This window comes from Taudactylus pleione, unplaced genomic scaffold (assembly GCF_031769625.1).
Source record: "Taudactylus pleione unplaced genomic scaffold, aTauple2 ptg000147l, whole genome shotgun sequence".
In the NCBI taxonomy this organism is placed as follows: domain Eukaryota; kingdom Metazoa; phylum Chordata; class Amphibia; order Anura; family Myobatrachidae; genus Taudactylus; species Taudactylus pleione.
Window position 1 is genome coordinate 3,402,624 of NW_028284549.1, and position 24,534 is coordinate 3,427,157.

Below are 24,534 nucleotides of genomic sequence, written 5' to 3' on the forward strand. Positions count from 1 at the left end.
CCTTGATTCGTGAGGTGTGGCCACAGGGGCGTGCTGAGTCAATGAGGCATGGCCTCACAGCACTTTGCTGTTTCAGAATGGCGGCAAAGCAGGGAGCCGGGAGGCGGAGCTGTTTAGCCAGCCCGTCAGCCAATCGGCCTTTCTGGCACCTAGATGTGAGACATATCTCATTCAAATATTTAGCTTCGTTTTAATTACGTTGTTTTACATAACCATGAATATCCCACCCGCCTCGGCTACTAACCACCATTTTCATGCTCTAAACTGATATCTCAGGAATTAACGATAGGTCGGAGCAGCAATCGCTTCACAATGCCGCTTAAACAACCATAATAGACCAGTCACTACCCTATCTTACTGTGTTATATATAAGCTCGCTTTTTTTGATCATTGCTGTCAGAAGTCAGTCATTAGCTCTATCTTTCTAAAATCCTCAACATATTTTGCACCTTCCGCTTCGAAGTTATCAGACTGTAACCCAGAAGCAGGTTCCCTTGTGAAAAATGTGCAATCAGTCCAAACACACATCTTTCAAATGGCTGCCGAGTAACAGCTTACAATGCAGAGCCTGCCGTTTAGCCACTAAACTCACCTAAGATTGTGGTCTGCCAGCCCCCTTTCTCAATAGTGCGCCTGTCCTCGCCAATACCAGAAATACTCCCAAAGGAAAACGTACTGCGGGTTGGGGAAACGTCCAAGTGATCCTCGTGCAGTAGAAAGGGCATCCCTATCCGGCGCTGTCGCTTCTTCCCATGGTGGTGGTACGGTATTGATCCCTTGCGCTCCCGATCATCTCTTCGGGTCCTGAGCTGCAAAAAATATGGAGAAAAGGGAAGAGGGGCAACGACGACATTTAATTGCAATTTCACTCTTGCAAACGCGTTTTTTTTTGGAATCTATGTTTTTCTTTATGTACGGCTTAGTACATTTTTTTTCATAAGAAAAAGTAAACAGAATATACGGTAAAGCTGTAAGGAAATTGGTCTAGCAGACTTACGGAAATATTCCTTGTCTATACAGGGTGACAGAGCCTGAGTCACTGCTTACCCTCTTGAAAATGTTGATCCCAATATCAGAGGAGAGATCTGGCACTGCAGATCTGCGAAGGTTGGTCAATGACACCTTGGCGTATGGCTCGGGACCCAGAGACCTGTCTTCTTCATTACACTTGGTCATATCCTTTAAGATGTAATAAGATTACCATGAGAAAATGGGGGTTCGGTATATATAACATGTCTCAGTTCAGACATTCATTGGGTCGACATGAGAATGTCGGCATGCTTGTATTGTAATGTTGACAATGTTGAAATGGTAACGCTAATGCTAACCCTAACAGTAACCATAACCCTAAGACTAATGCAAATGTTGACAGTTTGGCAATGTAGATATTTCATATAGCAACAGAGGAAGAGAGTACAGTAACCGATCGGAGCCACAGTCCTGTGGTTTGTGATAGATAGATAGATAGATAGATAGATAGATAGACAGATAGATAACAAGAGATATGGTAAGAACTTACCTTTGTTATCTCTGTTTCTACGAAGTCCATAGGGTTGACCGTGGGGTATGGCTAGATCTGGATCCACGGGCACCATGCAGTTAAGCTTTAGCTGCTCCCAGGATGCACTGGGTCCATCCTCCTCTATACCCCGCCCCCGAGCCACAGGCACCTCAGTTGGTAAGTAGCCATGGCCGGAGGAAGAAAAACAGAGAGAAGGAAGACAGGAACACACGAGAACTATACTCACAGAGAGGGAGACAGAAAACCGGTGACCAGCCACACAGCCCATATGAAGCCAGGTGCGTCAGGGTGGGCGCCCTGTGGACCCTATGGTCTTCGTAGAAACAGAGATAACAAAAGGTAAGTTCTTACCATATCTCTTGTTTTCTACTTCAGGATCCATAGGGGGTCCACAGGGTTGACCTTGGGGATGTCCCAAAGCAGTCCAACTAAGGGCGGGGACGCTCCTGTGCTGAAAGGAGAATCCAGCGCCCGAAGGAAGCATACTGAGAGGCGAAGGTGTCAAAAGCATAGAACCTCAGAAACGTCTGGATGGAAGACCACGTGGCCGCCTTACACAGCTGAACAGCCGAGGCGCCACGTCGAGCTGCCCACAATGGGCCCACAGACCGAGTAGAATGAGCCTTAATAGAGGCTGGAACAGGCAAACCCTCCCGTGAATAATCCTCACAAATAGCCAAACGAAGCCAACGGGCTCTAGTTTGTTTGTTGGCAGGCCAACCCCTCCTGTGAAAACCAAAGAGGACGAACGAGGAATCCGACTTCCGAAAGGAACTAGTCCGGTCCACGTAAACTCTGTGAGCATGGACCACATCCAAGGAAGCCTCACCAGCCGAGAGATCAGGTGATTGAAAGGCCAGCCCAACAATTTCCTGATTAATGTGGAACTTAGAAACCACCTTAGGAAGAAAACCTGGACGAGTCCGAAGCACTGCCCTATCCTGGTGAAATATCAGAAAAGGAGGACGACAGGAAAGCGCTCCCAAATCTGACACCCTCCTGGCCAAAGCAATCGGCAGGAGAAAAAACAGTCTTAACAGTTAACCACTTGAGTTCCACCGACTCAAGCGGTTCGAATGGAAGACCCTGTAGGGCCTGAAGCACCACCGCCAAATCCCAAGGAACGACTGGGGGAACAACCTGGAAAAAGGTGCGGACATCTGGCAGTGTAGCTATCCTACGCTGAAACCACACAGATGGTGCAGACACATGAACTTTCAAAGAAGCGAGGCATAAGCCTAGGTCCAACCCAGACTGAAGGAACGCCAAAATCCTAGAAACACATAACACCTGAGGATCGTAGTTTCTGGACTCACACCACTGAAAATAAGTATGCCACACTCTGTGGTAAATCCTGGCGGAAGCAGACTTGCGCGCCTGTAGCATCGTGCTGATGACTGAGCAGGCCTTTAAGACGGATGTCTCAAGAACCACACCGTCAAAGACAGATGACCCAGTTCCCGGTAAAGGCAGGGACCCTGAGACAACAGGTCCTGACGTTGAGGCAGAGGGAACTAAGCGTCGATGGAGAGGCTCCGAAGATCGGAGTACCAAGGACGTCTGGGCCAAGCCAGAGCCACCAGCAGAAGCGTCCTGCCGTCCTTTTTGAATTTACGAAGGTCCCGAGGAACCAGGGATATCAGAGGGAATAGATAAGCCAGCTGAAAGGTCCATTTCACTGACCACGCGTCCACCAGGCTTGCGCCTGCGTCTCGTCCTGGACCCGTACACAGGCAACTTGTGACTGTGACGGGAAGCCATGAAGTCCACCTCCGGCAGTCCCCACCTGTCCATGAGTAGTTGAAATACCTCTGGGTGAAGCGACCATTCCCCTGGATGCACGTCGTGACGGCTGAGGAAGTCCGCCTCCTAATTGAGGACTCCCAGAATGAAGACTGCCGAGATGGCCGGAAGGTGGCACTCCGCCCAAAACAGGATGCGTGACACCTCTGACATCGCTGCTCAACTGCGAATCCCCCCTTGACGGTTGATGTACGCCACCGCGGTGGCGTTGTCGGACTGAACTTGCACGGCCCTTCCTTAAAGAGCGTGACCAGACAACTGGAAGGCCCTGTACACGGCCCAAAGTTCCAGAATGTTGATGGGATGAACCGCTTCTTCCCCAGTCCAACGGCCCTGAAGTGAAAGTGGACCCATCACTGCACCCCATCCCTCGGAGACTGGCATCTGTCGTGAGCAGAACCCAGTCCGGGATCCAAAAGGGGTGACCCTTGGTGAGATGAGATGTCTGAAGCCACCAAGCCAGCGACAGGCGCACCTCCGGAGACGTGTGCATCTGAGTCCGGATTCGGTGTGGTAACCCGTTCCATTTGGATAGAATCAGTCCCCGCAGGGGCCTGGAATGGAACTGGGCATATTCCACCATGTCGAACGCCGACACCACGGACCCCAGAACCCTCATTGCTGAGTGAACAGACACCTGGCAACTCCTCAGGCAACTGCGCACTCGTAGTTGTAGGGAGGAAATCTTTTCTGGAGTCAGAAAGATCCTTTGCTGACGAGAATACAGAAGGGCTCCCAAATTAACCATCCTTCTGACAGAATCAGGGAGGACTTTTTCCAGTTTATCAGCCACCTGTGCGCATGCAGACAAGCGATCGTCAGGTGCAGATGTTGTAGAAGTAATTCCGGAGAGCCTGCCATCAATAGGAGGTCGTCCAGATACGGCAGAAGCCATATACCTTGGCTCTGCAGATGGGCAGCCATGACAGCCATAATTTTGGTGAACACCCTTGGAGCCGTGGAAAGGCCAAATGACCAGCTGCCTGAGGGTATTTAGGACCGACTCCTGCAACAGGAAGTTGCTGTTCAACATCGCTGCATGACTGCACATATGGCAGTCATTCCCTGTGACAACCGTATCCTGTTCCACTGGCCGTATTACTTACTCGGTGTTCCTGGCTTCCTGTGACCTCTGTGTATTCCGTCCCCGTGTTCCGTACTATCCATCCTATGTGTCTCAAGTCGCACCTTAGTGCATTAAGGGCCTGATTCAGACCCGGACGCTATTTGCGGACGCTCGTTCTTAAAAAGGGTCCGGATATTTAAATTGAGCGCTCGCTCTTTGCGGTGTGATGACGCCTCTATGTCTGAGCGAGCGTCAGAAAAATGCGCTTGCTATTTTGTAAAGACGCCCCTTTGCCGTTCGCATCATACGTCATCTCTGCTATTTATTAGATTAATCGGGAACATCGAAAGGCATCTTAACTGCTCGCAGTGCTTGTGGTAGGATTTACTTCCCGCAATCACTGCGAGCAGTTCAGGCAAAAAGACAGTCAAATTACGTGGTCGATGATGCTCCTTTACTAATTATGCACTCCCATTAATCGCCGCTTTGACCGTTTGGCACGCCTGCGTTCCGATCTCCACTCCCCCGTTTTCAAGCACCTTCCCCTGTTACCACCCACAAACGGTACATTCTGTCAATGAAATTAGCAGCCCCTCGTTGTTTTACGAGCGCACGATTTCCGACCGCAATGACTGGTTTGCGCATGCGCAGTTGTGCGAACATCTCTCAGAGTGAACGAGCGGCCTCTTACGAGCGGCTCTGAATCAGGCCCTAAGTTCCTGTGTTTTGTTCTACCTCCAAGTTCATCCTGTTGTGTCTCCAGTTGCATCCTTGTGTACAATTTCCAAGTCACCTGCCAGTGCGTTCGGAGCCGCTCCTTAGTGTATGAAAAACACACTCATGTGTACAATTTCCAAGTCACCTGTGTTAGGATCTGTGGGCCTGATTCAGAGCCGCTCGCTGCTGGCGAGCGCTCGCTCTGAATCAGGGCGGGGAATTTATTTATTTTTTTCTTTTCTTCAGGCCGCTCGCTAAGCTGTGGGTTATCGCGACCATCAGACATGCGAAGAGACCCTGTGGTAGGGTCTCAGCTCTCGCAAGCCCGAGTGGACTTCCTGCTCTAATAGAGCAGGAAGTCCACTACTGACATCACTAGTGATGTCAGTAGGGCCGGCCATAAACGCCAGGCGTTGCTATGGGAACGCCTGCGTTTGCTCAACCACCCCCCCTACCCGCCTACAAAACGGGGCAAGCTGTCAATCAATATCGACAGCCACCCCGTCTTGTAGCGAGCCCCGGAGCGACTGAACTTCAGTCGCTCGCTGGGGCTCGCGCATGTGCACGCCAGACGTGGCACATGTGCAGGGGGCAAACATCGACCTGCTTGCGAGCGCTGTGTGCTTGCGAGCGGGTCTGAATCAGGCCCTGTGTTTGTTGTGGACCCAGGGTGGAAACAGGAGCAGATTTAAACTGAAAGGTGGGTTGTTGTTTAATGTAAGTACTAGTAGACAAGCACAAGAATAATACTGATTAACATCTGTGACCAAAGGAACAATAGTGATGCAACGAATGAATGTCCAGATCTGTGACAGAACTAAAATAAAGTCTTGATTAACTGAGGTAACTGTGGAGCTGAAGGAAAAGTCCAGTAAGTCAGTGGTAATAGCAGGGTAGGGAATCCGGGAATACTGAGATAATAGCTGAAAGGGAAATCAGGTAATGCTGAGACAATGGCTGAACAGGGTAATCCGGAAATGCTGTAATAGTTGCTAAAAACTCAGGTGCAGGCTGGAGTAGGTAATAGGGAACTACAGGTTCAGGAAGGAATGGGTAGGTTTGGGAACTTCAGTTTCACGGAGGAGTGGGTAGGTAGAAGGAGCAGGACTTGATCCACAGCAGGAAGCAAGGCATGGTGCAGGTTTACAGGGAGCCAGGGACCAACAAGGAGTTAGGGCAAGCACCGAAGCACAAGACTAAGGTCAGGAGTGCAGGAACTCTCTCATAGCTGATGCTGAAACACATGTTGCACTGGCCACTACAGGGAGCTCCAAACCCCCTTAAGTACCCAGCAGCGGAGCGTGATGGCTGGAGAGATCACCTGACGCATTAGGATAGGCCCACTATGTCACATGACCTGAGGTAAGATGGCCGCTCCCATGTATCTGTAATGCTTAGACACTGCTAGGCTTACCCTTGCCAGGATGGCCCAACGCTGGCAGACCCCCGCACACACACAATGCCAGTCTCCACGCGCCAGCTCCCTCACTGGAAGGACCGTGCCACAGCGCCCCCACCAGCAAGGACCGCAACCTCCACGCTGCAAAACCCTAGTCGTGACAACCTGCCAGTGTGTCAGGAGCCGCACCTTAGTGTACAAAATACACATCCTTGTCTACCATTTCCAAGTCACCTGCCAGTGCTTCCGGAGCCGCGCCTTTGTGTACGAAGTACACATCCCTGTGTACTATCCCAAGATCATCTGCCAGTGTGTCCAGAGCTGCACCTTCGTGTTCAAATACTCATCCTTGTGTACCATATACCTGTGCTTCAGTGCAATTCCTTTCTACACCTCCAGTGCGTCCTAACCAGCACCCCAGTCTACTCAGGGCCTGATTCAGAGCCGGACGCTATTTGCGCTCGCTCGTTCAGAGAAAAGGGATGGCTATTTAAATGAACCGTTCGCTCTTTGCGGTCTGTTGGCACCTCTATGTCTGAACTAGCGAACAAAACATGCGGTCGTAATTTAGAAAAATACACCCCCTGGCCGCTCGCACCATACGTCATGTCCGCTATTTATTAGATTAATCGAGTACATCGAACAGCGTATGAACTGCTCGCTGTTCTTGTGGTTGGTTTTTCCTACCGCTATTTTGCAAGCAGTTCTGACTATAAAACATCGACGTGGTCGATGACGCTGCTATATTAATTATGCACACCCTTCAAACGCCCGTTTTGACCTTTAAGCACGCCTGCGTTCTGAATTCCACTCCCCGTTTTCAAGCACCTTCCCCTGTTACCACCCACATACGCCTCCCTCTGTCACTCAAAATAGCAGGCATTCGCTATTTAGCGAACAAACGATTTTCGGACGCACTGACTGGTCCGCGCATGCGTATTACAATCCGTACGCATGCGCAGATGTGCGAACATCGCTCGGAACGAGCGAACGGCTGCTTACGAGCGGATCTGAATGAGACCCTCAGTCCCTGTCTCTTAGTTCAGGCCATTCCTTTGTGCTACTCCCAGTATTCCCTGTGTAGTTGTTCTCAGTATATTATTCCTAGTCTTCCGTCTCTCCCAGGTACCTGTCCAGAGGGCCGCGGCCTGCTCACTTGGTGCGGCGAAAACCATATCCCAATTGTAGGGGTCACTGGAGAAAACCACCAAGTGGGTTAGACTCCGCGCCTCTGGGCAGGTCTCGCCAAACCTGGGTTTGACCACAATTGGAAGACTTAGTCTGTCATGCCCGTCATATCCATACTCCTATCCTAAAACCCCCCGGTTCTTAGCCTCATCAGAGGTAGTTCCTGTGCCGGTTGTGACAATAGATAGATGGATAGATAGATACAGTAGATAGATAGACGGACAGACAGACGGATAGATAGCAGTCCTGTAATGAGTTATGCTGATGTTTCTGAGATAACATGGTGTCTGCTCTCTCTTACCTGAGTTTTATGGGTATTTACAAGGGAAGGAGCTGCTGCCACCATGGAGCTACTGCGAGGCCGTGGCAGATGGGGCTCCTCAGGCTCAGGAGACTTCTCTGGTTTCTCTTCCAGCATGTGTCGAAGCCGATGCAGGTAGTACATGAGTGACCATTGCGTTCCTTCCTCCGACCAATGGGGCTGCAGGAGGCATCTCAACACAGCCACATCAAAATAAGTAGCGTAGCGAGACTTCTGACATGGTGGAATCACTAAAGACGTTCTGAAAGTTGACGTGGAACAAGAGAAGGATTAAAGTCTTTCCCGTAACGAAATAAAGTGAGACCTGCGAGTATTCACAGAATTACCTCGGAAAGGGGGGTCCTCTCTCCTGCGCTGTTTGAGAGGACGTACAGCCATCCAATGAGTTGGCTCTCTGGCAGCTGGATACAGTAGCTTGGGGAGAGATGGAGTCTTCTGGCTGCGCCGCTTCCGACAGCATCTCAAATCCCTGGCGTTACACAGGACGGCAATATATTTGCAAGATCAGATTGTTCCACATTTTAACACTACCATAATTTGTATACATGAGCGGGTACAAAAATGTAAAATATATTTTTGTATTTTTATTTTTTTTTTAAGATCTTTTTATTTGTCAAATTGTAAGACAAAAAATATAAAACAGCAACAGACAGATACATCCGGAGTCATCAAAAAACAGAAAAAGAGACAGTCAAATATTACAGCGTGTGACAGAAACAGTCAAATGTTACAGCCTGTGACAAGAAGAGTACAAATAAACTTCTTCAAACCAGCTGACTATATTATATATTTCTGTCATTTTCTCTTTCCTTCCATTTATTAAACATATAGAAATAGATGTGACACAATAAACTTAAAACAAAAACATCAAGGTATTAATTATGGGAGCCAAAAACAAAAACTCCAGTTATCGTATAAAATATATCAAATTATTACCTTAAATCTTATTAACAGATCTAAAAGATTAATAAACGAACTCAGAAGCTGATCAGAGAGACAATGATGGACAAAAATTAAGGACGAGGAGGGTTGAGGGGGAGGGAAAGATTGGAAATGAGGGGAAGTGAGCCGTGAAAAAGGAGAGAAAAAAAAAATTAATTATAAAAATAAAAAAGAAGGGGGGTAACATAAGAGAAAATAAATAAATAAATAAATAAATAAATAAGAGTAAATAAATATATTAGAATATTAGACTAACACCAGAGTAGGGAATAAATGTTTAAGATAGACCAGGAAGGGTCGCATTATTGAACCTATACCACGGGGACCAAATTTTATGAAACTTGTCCACGTTATTGTTTTGGAGACTAGTGATGTACTCCATTTTGGACACAAACCAAACACGATTGAGGAGCTCCTGTTGAGTTGGAGGAGAAGGGTTTTTCCAGGTCCTAGCGATCTGATATTTGGCCGCACAGGAAATATGCATAATCAATTTATTGTCAAACTTGGATAACTGGCAGACCGGGGTGCACAGAAGCAATGAGGCAGGGGGGAGGGGGGGGGGGCATAATGGAACTATAGAGGACATAAGTGATTGAACAAGCGACCAAAAAGGGACGATATTAGGGCATGTCCACCAAATATGGAAAAAGGAACCTACTTGACCACAGTTTCGCCAACACATGTTGGAAGTGGCGGCAAATATTTGGTTGAGACGTTCTGGCACAAAGTACCATCGGGTGTACACTTTATATGAGTTCTCTTTAATTTAAACACTGATAGAGCATTTTGATATATTGAGGCGGATGTCCTCCCAAGTTTCATCCCCCAGAGAGATACCTAGGACATTTTTGTATTTTTACTTACCTACATGGTTATATGCAAAGTATTTTTTTGAAAACTGTCATTCGATAATCAAATGGTAACTTGCAACGTACAGGTATTACTATATAATGGGGGATGAAATAGGGTATGTGAATGTGGTGCTTTTTTGGCAATTTTGCAGCAGGATCTAAAGTGGTGATTTTTTTTTTTAAGACAACCATGATCTTGGCTTGTTCCTGGATTAAGAGTTTGTCCAGACCCAGCATTGTCTAATAATTAGTCTGTTGCCAGCCCTGACTCAGCACTGTCTAATAGTTACAGTTTATCTGCCACCAGCCCTGACCCAGCTCTGTCTAATAGTTACTCTATGTGAGCGCCAGCCCTGACCCAGTATTGTTTAATAGTAACATTCTGTCTGCCACCCAGCCATGATCTAGCATTATATTATCTACATAGTTGTCTGCTGCCAGTCCTGCTGTCCACTAGCATCTGTCTGCTACAGCATCACCTCTGTATCTGGTCAATAGTAATGATAATTTGGGCATCCTGACCATCCTTAAACCTCAGCAATGGCTTGTGGTGATAAGCCTCCATTACTTGGAGTTGAAGAACTGGGGGGCATCCCAGTACCGGTAAGCGCATCTAGCTTTAAGGTAAATGTGTCTTGCTAAAGAAGAAACAGTCATAACGGTCTCATCACCACCTTACAGGTAACGTCCTAGCAGTACAGATAAGGGATGGATACAACTCAAGATGTGTACAAATTAGCATACAGGTAAACATACGCATTCATTTCCATGCAAATCAAAGATGGAATGAGCAAAAATTTTAAAATTGACATGAATTAAGGAGGGAAGGGGAAGCGGGGATGTACCATAAGTAATAATCAAGGACTTCTACCATCATGTGCATTCCCATCTTGGTGAGGGGAAACTTAGAGGACAAATAGGGCCTGATTCACTAGCGATCGCAACTGTGAATGCAATGGCAATTACGCACGCAGTCTCACTGCGATAGTATGCTAATCCATTGTGATCGCTATGCCGTCGCAGCATAACATAAGAACGCCCACTTTACCTTACACACATCTATAATGTTTAGCAATACTGCAAAACCAACCGTACCATCGTGAACCACCACAGCCTCACGCACACTAGCACAAGCTCTAATCCACGTAATCGCAATTGCAATCCTTGCTGAATCAGGCCCTATAGACTCAACTGTGAAAAAGTAAAGTAAAATTGTACCTGTTTGTGCCCAGTATACGACTTTGGAGAATCCACCATTTGGTTTTGACTGTTGCATGTAGAACTTCTTTTTGCTGAAATTCAGATCAGTTGGAAGTTACGACATTTGTGCTTACCGCTTTGTACATTATTAATTATCAGGGATGGATACAGTTCCAATCGCAACTGCTAATTAGCTGCGGAGGTTCAATTCTGTGAAAAAATGCGCCCACCTCCAAAAAGCGGGGAAACTCATAGGCAAACGCAGGGGGGTTTCCGTCTGCCTGGAAACCCCCCTCCCCAGCCCACACCATGACGACAATAGAAATAGTACTATAATAGAATTTTACTAGTGCTGCATATTCTTCTCAGTATCACAACTGAAATAATCAGCACCACCTGTGGATCTTCTACCATGTATCAGCCAGTAATAAATAACCTGTGCACCAAATAGGAGATCTGGAAAACATGCACTGTTAGGGATGTGCTGCTATAGAGCCCAATATGTACATATATGTTCAGGGCAGTGCTAGGTTATTCTGCTGCTCCCCCAGACTCCCGGACTTGCTCTAATACTCTGGAATGGTGCCCACATCTAAAATAAAAACATTCAGCTCAGACAGGATGGCCTACTGCCACATATAATGGGTTACTGTGATTGCTGGTCCTCTATATGCTGGAATTATGATACACAATACACTTTGTATGATGCATATTAAAGATGGATAAGTGCTAATTCTACCCTCTTTGTACACAGGCCACACTCACTCTAAAATCAAGCATTTGGAAACCCCCCTCTAGAAATCCTGCGTTTGCCACTGAAACTCCCACCACAGCCATCGCCACCAGGGACGCAAATTGTGTACACTGCCACAGCCCATACGAAGGTCCACCGATGTTAGCACTCATGAGTAGCCTGCTGATCACGCAGCAGGGCTGGCTGTGCAGACAAGATGGCCGTTACCCGCTCCTAAAACAGCTCCGCCGCGACTGCATTTATCCGACCACTCCCCCAATCGCTGTGACTCCCCCAAACGCTCCATTCCCATGTTCTACTGTTGCCTTCCTGTCAATCTCTCTGCAATCCCAGGAGGGCTGCGTACAGGATCGCACCTGGACCTCCGTGCACGTGTATTGCGACGTATATGCTGGCTCTCACCTGCGTAATTATCGGAACTGCGCCCATCTCTGAATGAGGCCCATACTGCGCAGCAGAGTACAGAGTTTCCCAACTCCAGTAGTAAGGGACCCCTAACAGTGCATGTTCTCCAGATTCTCCTAGTTGGTGCAGAGGTGTATCCATTACTGGATGACACATTTTAAAAGATACACAGGTGGAGTTATTTATTTCACTTGAGACCCTGAGGAACTCTGTAAAACATGCACTGGGGTCCCCAGGAACTGGAGTTGGGAAACACTGCTTTAGAACAACTTTACCAAACCACTGTTTTCAATTTGGATGTTTTTGTAGAGAAATCAGCCATTATTAGGTGGTTTAGGCCGGAATCGGTATGATATCCCGGCGGCCGCATGGCCGGGAGTTCGAATCCCGGCAGCGGCAGCCCAACAAAACAGCAGAGCTCGGCAGCGGAAGCCTGACAGCGCTGGAAATCCTGATCGTTCTAAGGTAAGTATCTACTAACCTAACCTAACCCCCCTAACCCTAACCTCCACCCTGTGCCTAACCCTAATCCCCCCTCTAAGTGCCTAACCCTAACCCCCCCCCTTCCCTGCTGCCTAAACCTAAGTCCCCCAGGGGTGCCTAACCCTAACCCTCCCTCCCTCTAACCTGACCCTAACCTCCCGGGGGGGGTACCTAACCCTAAATCCCCCCCGGGGGTCCCTAACCCTAACCCTCCCTCCCCCTAGCCTAACCCTAACCCTCCCGGGTGGGTGCCTAACCCTGAGTCCCACCCGGGAGCCCTAAACCTAACCCTCCCCGCGGCTGTCCACTGGCGGCGCCCGGCATCCCTTCGATCGAGATGCCGGGCGCCGGTCTCCTGGCGTCGGGAAAATTACAGGCATCTAGATTTAGACGCCTGTCATTTAACCCTCGCCGGGATAATGCAGTCGGGAAGCCGGCTGTCGGGCTAACGTCAGCCGGCTTCCCGATTGCATCCCATTTAGGCCTGGTGAGTTATTCTACATGAATGTGGTCATGTAAGCCACTTCTACGTAACTACTATGAGAAAGGTACCTGTGATGATGTTCCGGATAGGTTTGACCAGTGCTGTGAAAGCTGGAACCTCAGGATGTCTGTGTTCCCACATGGGCTGCCAAATGACCAGTCCACTCGCCAAGCGAAAAGTCAAATCTGATTCCTAGAAGAATACACTGTTAGTTAACACTCACTAATATTGGTATAGTTTACTTACTTATTCTCATTAGATTTGGTGGTTACCCCTTAGAAAGCTTGTAGGGCAGGGACCTCCTCCCTCTTGTTCTTCCCTAGCGCTATCCATGTCACCAGGGCTCCGCTCCCTACTCTCCGTCCCCCATTCAGTGACTCTGAGTCTGTCTGCTCGCCCATACGTTGGGTATAGGCGCTTTGAATAATGAAGTGATTCCCACCCACGATTCATCACTGTATGCGCCAACAAGCTCCAGTGAGATACCCTACCCCTGCCCCAAATATCTGCCTGTAGTGTGATACCTAAGTTGGTACTTATGATATGTACATATGCTTGGATTGGCCATTGTGTACTGTACTTATGCTCTGATACCCTGTTACTGTTTTCTCTGTTTACCCTGTACGGCGCTAAGCACGCTTTGTGGCTCCTTATACACAAAGGTCAATAATACTAATAAACTACTCACTTTAATCCTGTGGACCAGAGGAGCAAATAGGAAAACGAAGAGCTCGACAGTGGCCATAGAATTCTGGAGGAACTTCCTCCGATTGTTCTCATCTTCCTCGTTAGTGTTGCTCTGCCTGGACAGCCGTGGGGATCCTTGGTTTTCTTGGTGGATAAAAGCACTGCTCCCTCCTCCCCAGCTGGAGCTCCGGTCAGTGCCAAACCTATCGTTACTGCAATCCTGGGGAGCTTCCAGGAGCATCCAATGCAGAGTGTGCAGCAGCTTCGTTTCAGCAACACCGAGTTTATCCTGGTGCCCTGTGTACAAAGTGATACTACAGCTGCAGAACCAATCAGAGCACATCACGGGGAGTTACCTATAAAGTTGAATTCAGGGGGATGCACAAATTTCTGGCCTGGGGGCCATAATGGGAGATTGGACTCATGGGCCACAATGAAAATTGACTTGTAAACTTTTAAATATGTAGAATTTACTGCAAAGTAAAATCTCTTTCCAGTTGGCTCCGTCGTGCGCATGCGCGAGACCCGGCAAACGACGGGCGCTATGTCGTTAGGGGTCTCGTAGCAGACGGGGCGAGCTGTTGATGTTGAGTGACAGCTCGCCCCGTTTGCTGGGCGAGCAGGGGGCGTGCCCGGCCAAACGGAGGCGTTCCAGTCGCAACGCTTGCCGTTTGGGGGCGGCCCCACTGACATCATTGCTGATGTCAGTGGGGAACTTCCTGCTCGAACAGAGCAGGAAGCTCCCTGGGGCTTACGAGTGCCCAGACCCTACCCTAGGGTCTGGTCGTAAGCCCCGATGGTCGCGATGGTCTTGACCATCGCGACCATCACCCATGTCGGTCGTTAGAGCTGTGGGTGTTAACCCACAGCTTAACGATCGACAAGGAGGCGGTCTTTCAGGATGCAAGCGGCCGCCCTGATTCAGAGCGACCGCTTGCATCTAACGACCGCCTCTGAATGAGGCCCTATATGCCATACAGCATGAGACAACCAGCGCAACTGAGAAGCTTCAAGAGGAGGAACTTACTGTGTTTTTCATTAATCTTTGCATCTTAGTTGCATTGCAGACGCAGCTAAACACCACGTACACTGTACTAGGGATACTGGGCTGTGACTGTAACAGTCACAGGAATAGGTTTTATACACGTACACAGTTGCAGAAGAAGGGCAACGGTACTTAGTGTGAGAAATAGCCACGGCGGCTGCACGGGGGCACTTCGTACAGATTCAGGCTCCGTCGCACACAGATGTGCAAATGTCACACATTACATTGATCAGTGTAATCCAGCAAAGTAGTTTTGTCACTTTCAGTTGTCTTATTTATGCAAATAAGAAGCACATTTTGAGCGAGAAAGACGTTCAGCGTGGCAGAGTCGCCCAGGAACTGGCAAGCCGAGTGGGGCTGTTTGGCGCGACTGAAGCCACATAGTATCAAGACACATCTGTATGCCGTACCTCTCAACATTAAATACTCCCCATGAGGACAGAAATGTGTGCGCCATGGGGTGCTGTGCCATCCTATGTAGTGGAGTAGTCATGTCACTTAGATGGCAACACTTTCTTCCCTTCATCTTTGTAGAACCACATACTGTACGTCCCCTCACATCTGTAGTAACACATTCGTCCCCTCACATCTGTAGTAACACATACGTCCTCTCACATCTGTAGCAATACGTTCGTCCCCTCACATCTGTAGCAACACATACTGTACGTCCCCTCACATCTGTAGTAACACATTCGTCCCCTCACATCTGTAGTAACACATTCGTCCCCTCACATCGGTAGTAACACATACGTCCTCTCACATCTGTAGCAACACATTCGTCCTCTAACATCTGTAGTAACACATACTGTATGTCTCCTCACATCGGTAGTAACACATTCGTCCCCTCACATCTGTAGTAACACATTCGTCCCCTCACATCTGTAGTAACACATACGTCCTCTCACATCTGTAGCAACACATTCGTCCCCTCACATCTGTAGCAACACATGCTGTACGTCCCCTCACATCTGTAGTAACACATTCGTCCCCTCACATCTGTAGTAACACATTCGTCCCCTCACATCGGTAGTAACACATACGTCCTCTCACATCTGTAGTAACACATATTGTATGTCCCCTCACATCGGTAGCAACACATTCGTCCCCTCACATCTGTAGTAACACATTCGTCCCCTCACATCGGTAGTAACACATATGTCCTCTCACATCTGTAGCAACACATTCGTCCCCTCACATCTGTAGTAACACATTCGTCCCCTCACATTTGTAGTAACACATACGCCCTCTCACATCTGTAGCAATACATTCATCCCCTCACATCTGTAGTAACACATTCGCCCCCTCACATCTGTAGTAACACATGCATCCTCTCACATCTGTAGTAACATTCGTCCCCTCACACCTGTAGTAACACATACATCCTCTCACATCTGTAGTAACACATTCATTCCCTCACATCTGTAGTAACACATATGTCCCCTCACATTTGTAGTAACACATTTGTCCCCTCACATCTGTAGTAACACATTTGTCCCCTCAGATCTGTAGTAACACATTTGTCCCCTCACATCTGTAGTAACACATATGTCCCCTCACATTTGTAGTAACACATTTGTCCCCTCACATCTGTAGTAACACATTTGTCCCCTCACATCTGTAGTAACACATTCCTCCCCTCACATCTGTAGTAACACATTCCTCCCCTCACATCTGTAGTAACACATATGTCCTCTCACATATGTAGTAACACATACGTCCTTTCACATCTGTAGTAATGCATACATCCTCGCACATCTGTAGTAACACATTCGTTACTACAGGTTGGTACTTTATCTTCATCCACTTTATCTCTCCCTATAGCTTAGTACATAGGCTCCTTAGTCTTTTGTCTTTTATTTTACATTCTTTAATGTTTTTGCTTCTTCACATACTGGATGATTTAGCTCCTTAAGGGCAATGGGCACTGGTAGTCCTGCGCTCCCTTATTACTATTGTATGTTCATTAATGCAACGCTGATATATACTATGTTCTTATTGCCTTCAATGTTACAATGTGACATCTATATGTGTATGTTTTTTTGTTGGCAAATCAATAAATACATTTGAAAAAAAAAAACGTATTGCCTCTATATATAATCGCATATGAATTTGTCCTCCCTAATAAATTTCATAAAATAATTATGCTCCCATAAGAGAAATAATAATTGTGTTCGCCCCCTGATTCTACAAATAATGTGCACAGAGACTGCACAACGGCCCCCTCCTCTCTCTTACACCGCCCCCCCTGCTGAAACTGATGGGAAATCCTGACTTTAAACCTTGAATTTCAGGTGAGCAAGTACCAACCTAATTTGTTCCTGTTGGAGAGCAGTGTGGCCGTACAATGTAATACATGCGGCAGGGCAGCTTGGACCAACTCCCATCTGGAGATGCTCTGGATAGCTTCGGAGAGGGCAGGAGACAGGCCGTGTAGCTTGTTCTCAACAAGAACTCTTTCAAATGACTTGTGTACAAAATAAAATAAGAAAAAAAAATACAATTACAGTCAGCAACTCACAGACAAAAAATAGGCGCTGGACTATAACCACCTCAGTGGACCAGGATAAATGTAGGGAGTGTGTAAAGGACCAGGGGATTAATTAGTATAAAGCAGCCGTCATAGAGGTGGAGGAATCTGGACCCTCCCAACAATTACCAAGAAATCGAAAGCACAGATAGACAGGCGCTAAAGATACTAATATTTAATAAGAAGACCACAGTAAATAGTAAAATTAAACACTCAAAAAATTAAATATAGGATAGGAAATGCTAAAATGACATATTAATGGGATAATGAAAAAAAAAAAAAATAATAAAGAATAAAAATATATATATAAATAAATTAGAGAATTACTTCAACTAAGACAATAGAAAATGAATAGGAAAATAAAAGCAAAACTTGTTGTAATTGCATACAATCTGCACCAAGCAGAGAATAATAAACCTGCAAGATAAATTGTAAAAATGTAGCAACAATGGCAGTGTATAGTGGCTTGCATATAAACAATCACAAATAACATTAAAGGTGTTGATGTTTACATAGCTCTTAGATGGTCCGTGTAGACATATATATATTAATGTCTCTCACACATCTGAGACTGTAGGAGAATGTTAATTAGTACACCATAATAAAGGTGTTCCAGCCTATGTGGCACAACGGATTTTTAGGGGGACTGTTGATGTCCAGTGATATTATGAAAAAAAGTTAGAATATAAATTGAGCCCTTAGGAGCTGGGCTTATAGATTGTTCATCTAGGAGCATTGGCTGTTTCTAACATTTGAAGCCACTCCTAATACGTGTAGACCGCACAGCTGCAGACAGCTCTGTTCAATATATCAGAGAATAAAAATGTAAACATTTAAACAAAGCTGAAACAACCATGACTCTAATTACAGTGGGCAACAACACTATGCACAAAATCCACCTCCCCAAAGTTCTAAATCTGCCATTAACAAATCTTAAATGAAGTTCAAGTATTCAAAATACCACTATCAATTTTATCCACACCATTACAAATATATTTTTTTAAGACCCGAAAACCGCATCTAACTCCTCTTTTAACAAATCCTTTTCCAGGGAAGGTAATACAATTCTCAACCTCTATTATACCTCTATTATACAGAGCTAGAGCCATGCATCTTGAGCAAGTCAAGTAGAGGGCTGCAGGGATGCTCCGCCCACTCCCTCACCTCACAGCTCTCACTGTCTGCCTGCAGGACACAGGGCCTGATTCAGCAAGCAACGCAAAGGAGAGAACGCATGCACTTGGCCAATATTTTTGTACTGTGCATGCGTATGCATCGGACTGCGTGTGCGCGAACTAGCCAGTGCGATCGGGTAAGCGTACGCAGACTACACGCAGCGTGCACGCAGATATTGATTGACAGGAAGTGCCATTTGTGTGTGGTGACGGGGGGGGGGGGGGGCGAACGCAGGCGTGCCTGTGCATTGGGACGCCATTTTAGGGGCATCAATAATTAAGCCAGTGCGGTGACGGACGCAGTGATGAGACTCCGTGCACACAGGAAGTTGTCAAGATCCTGCGCGAGGTCTGGTCAACCACTATTATACAAATGTGGTCGATGGTTCTCGATGTTACTGATGTTTACGCTATCTTGCGTACTGATCAGAATTTGAGTAAAGGGAGATTGGCGGCTTAATATAGGGCTGGGCGTCTGCATCTTTTGCTGCTGTCTCTGTACGAATTACATTGATTAGCATATTCTCGCAGCGGATGAGTGCGTGCGTTCTCTCCTTTGCGTTGCTTGCTGAATCAGGCCCACAGTCCTTACAACACAAACCCATGCTGTACAAGAGGGACACATAGCCCCTGCTGAGACCAGTACTGTGAGCTGAGCATTTGGCATAAGGCAGAGCCAGTACAGTAAACCCACAGCTCTCCTTCTGTCACTCGGCTGATCTGCTCCCAGCTTTCACAGTACCGACCCGGCCAGAGGGAGTGGAGGAGCTGGGAGAGGAGGCTGCTCTGGGTGATGTGAGGAGGACAGAGGGGCTGATTCAGACCCGCTCGCAAGCGCTATGCGCTCGCAAGCGGGTCGACGTTTACCCCCTGCGCATGTGCCACCTCCGGCGTGCGCATGCGCGAGATCCGGTCTCGCACCAAAACGGGGCGGCTGTCGATTGTAATTGACAGCTCGCTCTGTTTTGCAGGCAGGCAGGGGGGGTGGCTGGACAAATGGAGGCGTTCCCGAGGGAACGCCTTCCATTTTTGGGCTGCCCTACTGACATCACTAGTGATGTCAATATGTGGACTTTCTGCTGTATTAGAGCCGGAAGCTCACTGGGGCTTGCGATGGACGAGACCCTACCACAAGGGTCTCGTCGCAAGACCGAGGGTCGCGATGGTTGCGACCATCGCGACCATCACCTGGCCGCTCGCAAAAGCTGTGGGTGGTGACCCACAGCTTAGCGAGCGGCCAGGAGGCTGGCACAAAAAAAAAAATGCCACCCTGATTCAGAGCGAGCGCTCTGAAAGAGAGTCCGGCTCTGAATCAGGGCCAGAGTATCAGACAGCAGCGCAGCTATATAGACAGGACACTTTCAGACTCACACTGTAACCAGTTTCTCAGTACTGGTAGAACAGTATGTATTCAGATTGTGTGAACGCATTCATCCACACCTTCCCTTGCGCCCTGCAAAAAGCATAAACAGACAAGGATCACACATTCTACTAAATTATACAATAGAAGTGTACATACAGGGGGCATCATAAACCTAAGGACAAATGTAATAGGGTGCGGGAGGCCAGAGGTTTTGTCACGTTAGCAGATAAATTTAAAGCAGCAATTTTTAGTAAAGCAAAACCAAGCGTATTACATTTGACCCATACACTGTTTAAATTTTATATGTACATACAGGGGGAAGAACATGGGAAAGAACAGGGATGGATAGGGGATATATTGGAGAACATAGATGAGATGGGAGGAAAATAAGGAGGACAGGGGAGACTGGAGGAAAAGGGGAGAGAAGGGAGGAGCAGAGGAAAAACAGGATGAACCAGAAGGAAGGACAGCCGGCGATGGGAGGAAAGCGGGAAGGACAGGTGGAGATGGGTGGAAAGGAGAAAGGACAGGGGGAGGCGGGAGGTAAGGAGGAAGAACATGGGAAGGCAGGAAGAAAGGGGGAAGGACAGGGGGAGATGGGAGGAAAGGAGAAAGGACAGGGAGTGGCAGGAGGTAAGGGGGAAGAAGATGGGAAGGCAGGAAGAAAGGGGGAAGGACAGGTGGAGATGGGTGGAAAGGAGAAAGGACAGGGGGAGGTGGGAGGTAAGGGGGAAGAACATGGGAAGGCAGGAGGAAAGGGGAAGGACAGGGGGAAATGGAAAGGAGGAAGGATATTGGGACATGGGAGGAAAGGCAGAAGAAAAGGGAGAAATGGGAGGAAAGGGGGAAGAACAAGATGTAGTCACAATCCTGGCAAATGGGATGCTGGCGCTTAGAATACCAGTGCCGGAATCCTGACATCTTCCAGAATATTGGTGCTGGCATGCTGAAGGTAAGTGGCAGAGGACCTGGAGGGTTAGGGGTTAGGGAAAAGCACTAGGGGGAGGATTAGGGTTATGCAATAGGGGGTGAGGGTCAGGGTTAGGCACTATGCAGGAAGGGTTAGGCACTGGGGGGGGAGGTTAGGGGAAGGGTTAGGATACCTACCAACAGGTGTCGGTATCCTAACATTGTTGTGATGCCGGCGTCTGGATATTGACCGCCTGGATTCCGAGCGCCGGCATCCCGTATCCAACCCGGGAAGAACAGGGGGAGATAGGAGGAAAGTGGACAGAACATGGGGAGGTCGGAGGAAAAGGGGAAGGACAGGGAGCAATAGAGGGAAGAAGGGAGGAGCAGAGAAAAAAATAGGATGCAAGGAAAGTGGGAAAAACAGGGGGAGATGGGAGGAAAGTGGGAAAAACAGAGGGAGATGGGAGGAAAGAGGGAAGGACAGAGGGAGATGGGAGGAAAGAGGGAAGGACAGAGGGAGATGGGAGGAAAGGGGGAAAAACAGAGGGAGATGGGAGGAAAGAGGGAAGGACAGAGGGAGATGGGAGGAAAGGGGGAAAAACAGAGGGAGATGGGAGGAAAGAGGGAAGGACAGAGGGAGATGGGAGGAAAGAGGGAAGGACAGAGGGAGATGGGAGGAAAGAAAGAAGGACAGAGGGAGATGGGAGGAAAGTGGGAAAAACAGAGGGAGATGGGAGGAAAGAGGGAAGGACAGAGGGAGATGGGAGGAAAGAGGGAAGGACAGAGGGAGATGGGAGGAAAGAGGGAAGGACAGAGGGAGATGGGAGGAAAGAGGGAATGACAGGGGGAGATGGGAGGAAAGAGGGAATGACAGGGGGAGATGGGAGGAAAGAAAGAAGGACAGAGGGAGATGGGAGTAAAGAGGGAATGACAGAGGGAGATGGGAGGAAAGAGGGAAGGACAGAGGGAGATGGGAGGAAAGAAAGAAGGACAGAGGGAGATGGGAGGAAAGAGGGAAAGACAGGGGGAGATGGGAGGAAAGAAAGAAGGACAGAGGGAGATGGGAGGAAAGAGGGAAGGACAGAGGGAGATGGGAGGAAAGAGGGAAGGACAGAGGGAGATGGGAGGAAAGAGGGAAGGACAGAGGGAGATGGGAGGAAAGAGGGAATGACAGAGGGAGATGGGAGGAAAGAAAGAAGGACAGAGGGAGATGGGAGGAAAGGGGGAAGGACAGAGGGAGATGGGAGGAAAGAGGGAAGGACAGAGGGAGATGGGAGGAAAGAGGGAAGGACAGAGGGAGATGGGAGGAAAGAAAGGACAGAGGGAGATGGGAGGAAAGAGGGAATGACAGGGGGAGATGGGAGGAAAGAAAGAAGGACAGAGGGAGATGGGAGGAAAGAGGGAATGACAGGGGGAGATGGGAGGAAAGAGGGAAGGACAAAGGGAGATGGGAGGAAAGAGGGAAGGACAGAGGGAGATGGGAGGAAAGAGGGAAAGACAGAGGGAGATGGGAGGAAAGAAAGGACAGAGGGAGATGGGAGGAAAGAGGGAAGGACAGAGGGAGATGGGAGGAAAGAGGGAAGGACAGAGGGAGATGGGAGGAAAGAGGGAAGGACAGAGGGAGATGGGAGGAAAGAAGGTAGGACAGAGGGAGATGGGAAGAAAGTGGGAATGACAGGGGGAGATGGGAGGAAAGAAAGAAGGACAGAGGGAGATGGGAGGAAAGAAAGGACAGAAGGAGATGGGAGGAAAGAGGGAATGACAGAGGGAGATGGGAGGAAAGAGGGTAGGACAGAGGGAGATGGGAGGAAAGAGGGAATGACAGGGGGAGATGGGAGGAAAGAGGGTAGGACAGAGGGAGATGGGAGGAAAGAGGGAATGACAGGGGGAGATGGGAGGAAAGAAAGAAGGACAGAGGGAGATGGGAGGAAAGAGGGAATGACAGGGGGAGATGGGAGGAAAGAAAGAAGGACAGAGGGAGATGGGAGGAAAGAGGGAAGGACAGAGGGAGATGGGAGGAAAGAGGGAAGGACAGAGGGAGATGGGAAGTGGGAAAAACAGAGGGAGATGGGAGGAAAGGGTGAAGGACAGGGGGAGATGGGAGGAAAGGGGGAAGATTAGGGGGACATGTGAGGAAAGGGGAAGGACAGGATGGAAAGGGGGGAGATATGGGGAGAAAGGAGGAAAGGAAGAAGAACAGGGAGAGATGGAGGAAAGTGGACAGAACATGGGGTGGTGGGAGGAAAAGGGGAAGGACAGGAGGAGATGGGAGCAAAAGAGGGGAGAAGGGAGGAGCAGAGGAAACCAGGATGAAATGGGAGAAAAGGGAAAAGAACACGGGGAGATGGGAGAAAAGGGGATAGGACAGAGGAAATGGGGCGAAAGGTGAAAAGATTGGGTGGAGATTGGAGGAAAGGTGGAAGGACAGGGGAGATGGGAGGAAAGGTGGAAGGACAGGGGAGATGGGAGGAAAGGTGGAAGGACAGGGGAGATGGGAGGAAAGGTGGAATGACAGGGGAGATGGGAGGAATTGGGAAGAATAGGGGGAGATGGGATGAAAGGGGCAGAACATGTGGAGAAGGGGAGAAAAGGGAATAGGACAGGGTGAGACGGCAGGAAAGGGGGAAATGGGGAGAAAAGGGCATAGGACAGGGTGAGACGGCAGGAAAGGCGGAAATGGGGTGAAAAGGGGGAAGGACAGGGTGAAAAGAGAGAAGCAGAGGAAAAGGAGGATGAAACAAGAGGAACCGGAGAAGGCCAGGGGTAGGGAGTAGGAGAGGAGAAAGGAAAAAAAAATCTCTGCACAATAGTGAGTGACCGGGCGAATGATGGGCCCAAAACACCAGTATTACATTTATACGCTTATCTCTAATGTTTTTTTCCAGTGTTCATCTAGCAATTCTCTTAAATCTAGATCTCACTGGCAATAACAACACTTGATGCAGTATTAACTTCCACTTCCTCAAATTTGTCCTTCAAAAAAGGCTGAATGGTTGGGACCTGTGGACCTGAGTTTCTTTTCTATTATGCGCTATAACTGTAACACTATATTATCCATAATCTCTTATCTCTGGTCAGATTATCTATATTTTTTTGGTTGATTTGTAAATCTCCACAGTGATACGCAGTGGGGTACTCAGAACACACATAAAATAGGGACACACATGGTAGAAAAACAAAGGGCAGACATAATAAGAGATGGTAAGGAGATCCCTGCTCATGAAAGTTTACAATGGAAACTGGCACAGCTGAGGCAAGAGATGTCTCAGTAATACCCCTTTCAGACATACGACATGGGAAATTTACTGCTCAGACATAGGAATTTCTCCTGTGCAAATTACCGGGTATTTGGTAGAGACTCCCCTTTCACACTACAGCATCTACCCGGGAAATTCCTGGGTAGACCCCTTTCAGACATAAGCAGGGTTTTTCAGTTTTCTACACAGAAAATCACAGTTTTGTCATTGAAAGTGGACGCTTTCTGGCACACATTAATGAGGTCATGCAACATTAATTCAACGGTGTAACTTAAAAAAAATTGATGGCACAACATTTGTGTTTTCAAAACAAAGTTTTATTTAATAAAGGCCTTTATTGCCACTCGTCTCCTCTCCTGTCCCCTCTCCTCACCAATTCCAGATCGTGGTTTTGTTGCAATATGTGCACTATGGGCCTGATTCAGAGCT

At 48.1% G+C, this 24,534-nt stretch overlaps 1 protein-coding gene across 17 annotated transcripts in view; it reads right to left on the bottom strand.

Moving 5' to 3' along the window:
* UNC80 (unc-80 subunit of NALCN channel complex) overlaps positions 1–24,534 on the bottom strand; it is a 240,601-nt gene that overhangs the window by 201,374 nt on the left and 14,693 nt on the right. For 16 of the 17 annotated variants that reach the window (XM_088474108.1, XM_088474104.1, XM_088474115.1 and 13 more), the window contains exons 3-10: positions 17,179–17,335; positions 13,828–14,123; positions 13,208–13,331; positions 11,032–11,105; positions 8,344–8,486; positions 7,997–8,258; positions 1,048–1,179; positions 593–809 (exon numbers count right to left, since the gene is read on the bottom strand). In XM_088474108.1, the coding sequence (XP_088330234.1) occupies positions 593–809; positions 1,048–1,179; positions 7,997–8,258; positions 8,344–8,486; positions 11,032–11,105; positions 13,208–13,331; positions 13,828–14,123; positions 17,179–17,335 (1,405 nt within the window). The remainder of the gene's footprint in view (positions 1–592; positions 810–1,047; positions 1,180–7,996; positions 8,259–8,343; positions 8,487–11,031; positions 11,106–13,207; positions 13,332–13,827; positions 14,124–17,178; positions 17,336–24,534) is intronic. The other variant, XM_088474107.1, reaches the window with a different exon arrangement.